Raw genomic sequence first — 6711 nt, 5'->3', positions numbered from 1 at the left:
AAGAGTTTAAAAAAAACACTTGTTAATCTTTGTAATCTCCTCAGATGACAATGCAGATGCCTGACAAACGTTGTTGTGATCATAAACTGTATGGATGTGATTACACGCAACACACAGAGCTTTTCCCTCACCATTGTAGCTTAAAGTGTAGTAAAAGTGGCGTTTATCGGTTTTTGCAAATGAAAACTTCATATATATAATATAAATCACAAACTCGTAACGTTATATAATCTCCTGATCTCACCAAGCAAATATACATTATGCACTGAGGATAAATCTGTCAAAAAGGACGTCAATAAAACACACTTACTTCCATCAGCGAGTCTTGCGATCACTATCCCACTGCCGCCCCTCGCAGTGATCATGAAACCCGCTTTGAAGACTGACAGGATGGCCAGTCCCTGAGCCTTGGCAATGACATGGGCTGGTGTCAGGTGGTGGAAAAGATAGAGGTAAATGAATATGAGATACTACAATTGGACTTGTGCAGACACAACTGTTCTGCATCTAAATACAAGTGCTGAAATGTGAACAACAACAAAAAAAAATTAATCAATCTGCAAATGCAAGATGAAACAGGTAGGCAGAGTTGATTGGTTCATTGTGTTTATGCACAGGTTGCACAGATATGGTGAAGTCACTGAGCGAGTTGCATTCATGTCACTTTCTGAAGACATGCATGAACAGATACTTGGCAATGGACTTGCAGAAAGACTGCTAGTCATGCACACAGATGACATCAGTCAACAGAAATGCTAACTTTCAGCAGTTAATAATAACACTTACATGTCTGGCATGGGTGCTATTACTGCATCAGGATTAGTCTACGCTCCTAAAGCATGAGGAACTGTGGCCCCAAGAAGTATTTTGACACAAATAAAAATGTATCCATGTCAATGCATAGAGATATCAATGTATCAATGTGGCATTTATTTTTTGGCACAACACACTTTTAAAAGATTTCATAAAAAAAGATGTTTGTTTAAATGATAAAACAACAGAAACATATTCAAAATGAAGAGCATGTCCATAGTTAATGTGATGAACTACACGGGTGGATACTTTGGGGGAACTGACTTCACCTTGAGACCACTGGTTACGTTTTTGTACAAATGGCTGTGGTCTAGAATAATTTGTGTGCAGATGCCACTTGGTTTGATATGTTCTTATTTAATGCATTGACGTTTCTAAGTGTTACTTACTGTAAGGGTCCAAATACTTTGTGGGTCCACTGTATTGTGTAAATAAGAAAAATATTACTCCTACTGTACTGATGTATTAATACATTATGTTAACTACAAATAATCACATTAAGATTTATTGAAAAATAATGAAAATGAAAATAACATTTTGAAAGGCATTAAATTAATTCTGCTGCTGTTTGAATTGTTCCGATGACAGAAAAAATATGTAATTTTCATATGGGTAAGAAGGAGCAATTAATCTAATTATAATTTGATGCTTTTTAATGATTAATGTAATGATTCACACATAAAATTTCCCTAAAATGAACATTTGGCATTCATCATAAATTAATTAAATCAAAAGTGACTCTTTCATGAATCTCTCAGTGCTTTTATGGTTTTCCAAGAACAAATAAGGTACTAATATGGTACTCATCCCCATTTTGTCTGACTTAGAGAGATTAGAAAAGAGGAATCATTTGAACTCAATTAATTTAATTAATTCTAAAAGACAAATGTTTTTCCATTGCTGTCTTTATGAGAGCAGAGACCAGGAATAAGAATAAGAATACCTGGAATAAGTTTGTCAGGCCCCATTCTGTTGGATATTTCTGTGAACTCTCTGAGGATCTTGCCGGCCTTCTTGGCCTCAGACTTTAGGTTAGCAGGAATAGGGTTATTCACTGTAAAAGAAACGTCAGAAGAAGCCTAATTTTCTCTTGTTCTGCATCACATTCCAACAATCTGAAACATCAAATGACTGTTAGACCAAATTTGTCTGATGATTTGCAACTTCCTGCATGCTTTAAATTCTACTATGCTAAAACAATTCTCTTGTGGAATCTATGTTACTTGAACCTGCAATACATTTCAAATGTCAAAATGATTTAAAGGCTATAGGCTAAATTTAACCACTTGTTGTTGACAAACTAGATATGAAACCACCACAGTGACCTGTTCGTCTGTTATAAAGTCTCTCCATTTTAATATGACAAACTCTTAACAATTCAGTAACACATTGAATGTCAGCATAACCAAATTGGTGTTTTTTTTTTCATCTCATTGATAATTGCACTAATTATATTAGCCATGCAGTCAGTGATTACTAAAAATGTCATGTGTTGTAACAAGTAAAAAGTATTAATAAACACTTTTTAAATATATTTTAAGACATTTTTGATTCTATGCGAAAAAATATGTATAAAAATGAATCACACGCATGAAACTTACAAGCACGTTCATCTAAAAGGGGATGTAATTCAGGTCACTGCATGCATGACATTTTTAAAGCATTTTAGAATAAATGATTAGATCTATATAAAAGCTGAGTGTCATGTCACTTCATCGATGTATTCTAGCATTCCTTTTAAATACCACCACACCCTCATTTTGTAACACAGATGCATCACGTTCTGCGAAATAATTTTTCAAGGATGAATCACTGGATATCTTGGGATGATCAAGCATCCTTCTGCTACAGATGAGAGTTGCTTTTGGCAGGTGCACGCTTTCTGTGGTTTACTCAGGGAGGTGCTTGCAAAGTGTCACTTTCAACGCAGTCTTTCCAGTTGGAGAATTCTTTCAAAACCAGCCACATCAACAGGACGATTCTCCTGTGACCTACTTCAATATTTTAATACAGTAATACCAGAACTGCCACCAATTAGGCCATTCTGTCCAGCTAACACTTAAAACTACATTTTTGAAGAGACTTTGACTTTTGTCAACTCAATAACCAATGATAAGTAATGAGTTTAGCTACAAAGTAGGTAGAAAGTAACCAGCTGACAAGGGCTGTTGCAACTTAGCATTCTTGAAATAGTAAAAATGTTAATTATGAACAACTATAAATTAATCACTTAAGGTTACTTCAGAAATATTCCTAAACCTCTTCCGCTACATACAGTACTACTTTTACATAAGGGTCACTAAACTTTTAAAAATAAAGGTTCTTTATTGGAATCTATGAATACAAGATGAAGCATTCTATGGATGTTAAATGTTCCATTCAAAGGTTCTTTACATTGGAAAAAGGGTTTTAAAATATTTTTCAAAATGTTCTTCAAACAAAACAAAAAAAAAGGTTCTTTTAAGAAAAGTTCTTTGGGGAACCAAAAAATGGTTCTTCCATGGCATCACTTCAAAACCCCATTTGGAATCTTAATTTATAAAAGTGTTCGGTTCAAAAAGGGTCAAAAATCCATATGGCTCATTCATATCCCTAGCATGAAGTTGCAGGATGAGTTACACACCACAGTTTAATATAAGGTTACGCTTTGTTCAAGTTCCTAACCCTAAGTCTGAGTAATAGTAACACAGATTCTTTTGCCTTCACATAAAAACTACCCCAAGATCAGGACATCACATGAAAAAGCAGATGACTAACAAAGAACTCCTTCACAGTTGCTACAGATTATTTCCAAAGCAAAAAAGAGGACCAAGGTCATGTTCTGTTTTTGTACCGCTTAAAGTGCCTACAAACCATTAAGGCCCAATCCCAATTCTACCCCTTAGCCCTTCCCCTTTCCCCTACCCCTCCGTTTCGCGCGTTCACGTGAAGGGGTAGGGGTGTCTCAATTCTCTTTTGGTTGGAGGGGTAGGGGTAGGGGAAGGGCCAGACAGCCCTTCAAACGAAGATTTTTCGGGACCACACTTCAAACGAAGGGGTATGAATTATCTCAGCGTAAACCGGCTTCAGGGGCAACATGGCTGCCCGAGCGAACAAAAAGACACATAAATGTAAGCATTTTTGGCATCAATAAAGATTTTAACGAAAAGTAATCATTTGTTTTATGTATGATTTGAACAAAACCTCTTCTATTTGAGCTAGCTAGAAAAAATTATATAGGTGACAAATCAGCAGAACTTGCAACAACCATCAGAGAAAAAAAAAGAATTTAATTTTACAAGGCATACAAATTTATCTACAAGATCAATTAATGTATACAGTACTGCCCCAAAATGGGCACCTGAAAGGGCAAAAGTGTTTTGTCAGCTGGACCAAAACTCTGTCACACTGGGCCCGGGGTCAGCAAATCATCCTTTTTGTCTGAGTCCTGCAACTAACCATATAATCAGCAGATTATAATAACCATTACCATATAATCAGCACAAAATCGGCATGCCAACAGGACTAGATTGCATGAGATACACTCATTCACAAAAACCATGAGCAAAACTACATAATATAAAAGAAAATATAACCCAAATACATTCAATGCAGTTAACAAACCAAAACAAAACATAGTCAATAAGCAATCTCAACCATAACCCAATAGTTTGTTTAATGATATCCTTTTAGGAATTATGTAATCTCTAAAATGTATCACAGTTTCCACAAAAATATTAAGCAGCACAAACTTTTGTCTGAGTTTTTTGTTTTGTTTTGTTTGTTTGTTTTACTAAAATCATTTTTTTCTTTACAAAAAGAAAATATGCAACAAGATGGAAATTATAGCTAGTTGAACTCATGAACACACTTCTGCTGAAAAATGATGGCATATGATAATGATGTATTCAAGTCTATCAAAAGTCATTTTTATGATTTGAATAAAACCTCTTCTATTTGAGCTAGCTAGAAAAAATTATATAGGTGACAAATCAGCAGAACTTGCAACAACCATCAGAGAAAAAAAAAGAATTTAATTTTACAAGGCATACAAATTTATCTACAAGATCAATTAATGTATACAGTACTGCCCCAAAATGGGCACCTGAAAGGGCAAAAGTGTTTTGTCAGCTGGACCAAAACTCTGTCACACTGGGCCCGGGGTCAGCAAATCATCCTTTTTGTCTGAGCCCTGCAACTAACCATATAATCAGCAGATTATAATAACCATTACCATATAATCAGCACAAAATCGGCATGCAGTAATCGTCCCCCAGATCGGTCAAGGAACGTAGCAACAAAGCTTTTTTGGGGGCATCTTACTAAGGCTTATTACTGTCCCCAGGTAATAATGGATGATATTGTTTTCTACCCGGGTCCTCATGCCTGTAAAACCTGAGCTGTCATACAGAGGGGGTGGACTAATAAATGCAGCTGTCATATTAAACATAACAATGAGAATACGATTTTTATGATTACTACTGTACAAATAATTACTGCTTACGCAGATAATTAGTCAATACCTGATTAACATGGCAAAATAAAGCATGTAAAATGCAAATACCTGGTACAGTGCAATTATATCTTAATTTGTAGTTGGAGGAGATAATGAATAATTACGGATGCAACATCAATCCAGAAAGAGAGAGTGCGCAAACATCTTTTGTCACTGACATTTACAGTGGAGGCTGCTTTAACACTTCAGACAAACAACTTAATCAGCAAGGTTTGAGAATCTTCATTCAGTGCTTTTTATAAGTAAATGACTGACATCAGTGATTCCATAAAATGCGCTGGACACATCTGAATATTTGGGTTGAAGTGTTCTGGAACAGTGTTGTAAATACAACTTAACCACTGATTTCTAGTCGTGTCCATTTTTGGAAGGCCAAACAAAGTAGTTTTGCTTTCACAACGAAAAACACAGCGGCCTAGCGTGAGGGGAAGCCCCGGCTTAGCGTGCGCTGAGGCCGGGCTAGCGTGACCTGAGGCAGCGGGGTCGAGAACGGCGCGCCCGGCGGATGCGACAAATGAGCGGCAACCGCATGTGACGACCCCGGGCTGGACTCCGCTTCGTCCACGGTGAAAGTTGATGTATTCCCTCAGCGACCAGCACAGATCAGCTCTAGGCATGACGAAGCGGATATCGTCCTCTTTTGGAAGACCAAACAAAGTAGTTTCGCTTTTACAACGAAGCACACAGCGTCTTCAGGACATGGCTGCAGCGTCAACAATACTACAGTGAGAATAAAAGTTACGCCTTCTTTCTTTGCGTGAACATTTGGGCGGCGTTATGCAAATCTTCCCACATAGTGAGGTAGACATGTGGGGGCGTGTTAGAACGAGCCGTTTTAGGTAGGCGTGGCTGACTCTGAACTTTTATAAAGAATATCTCTTTGGATTTGAGACTTTAGTCTTTGCAACTTCACAGATCTTCTTTATGCACCAAGAGCTTGTAACACTCCAAAGAGAAAGGAAAAATTGAAATCGCATCATATGACCCCTTTAAGGGGTCAAATCAGATACAAAGGTCAAGAGGAATGCAAATGGACAGGTTCTAAAATATGTCAGTAGAGTCCAAAAATGGTAATAAGTATGATGGACACCTTGAACTGTTTCCAACAAAAGTTCAACTTGAATTAGCGCTTAGTGATAATTCGTTTATAATTATAGCTTTAAGCACATTCAACAAATCGAAGGGACACTCCAAATCATAACAAGTTGTCTGTTTCAAGGTGGAGATATTACATCTATTTTCCCACAGGGGTTGAATTAATTGCTTTTGTCAATCAAGACCGCAGAAAGTCTGTATTATCACGTGTGGCAGCAGTGACGCGAAATAAAGTGCACATAATGCAGCAGGTATTTACGTCATCTACTCTGACTCACCTTATTGTAAATTTAAAAAAATAAATAAAT

At 36.8% G+C, this 6711-nt stretch overlaps 1 protein-coding gene across 1 annotated transcript in view; it reads right to left on the bottom strand.

Moving 5' to 3' along the window:
* Positions 1 to 6711, bottom strand: part of LOC107733179 (SH3 domain-containing YSC84-like protein 1) — a 31392-nt gene that overhangs the window by 23865 nt on the left and 816 nt on the right. Inside the window, exons 2-3 of the mRNA XM_016544723.1 lie at positions 1757 to 1867; positions 311 to 424 (exon numbers count right to left, since the gene is read on the bottom strand). Coding sequence (XP_016400209.1) covers positions 311 to 424; positions 1757 to 1867 — 225 coding nt within the window. The remainder of the gene's footprint in view (positions 1 to 310; positions 425 to 1756; positions 1868 to 6711) is intronic.

The sequence above is a fragment of the Sinocyclocheilus rhinocerous genome, unplaced genomic scaffold (genome assembly GCF_001515625.1).
Source record: "Sinocyclocheilus rhinocerous isolate Xijiao unplaced genomic scaffold, SAMN03320098_v1.1 scaffold8, whole genome shotgun sequence".
Lineage (NCBI taxonomy): Eukaryota > Metazoa > Chordata > Actinopteri > Cypriniformes > Cyprinidae > Sinocyclocheilus > Sinocyclocheilus rhinocerous.
The sequence above is the reverse complement of the archived record's forward strand: the minus strand, read 5'-3'. Positions and strand labels throughout refer to the sequence as shown.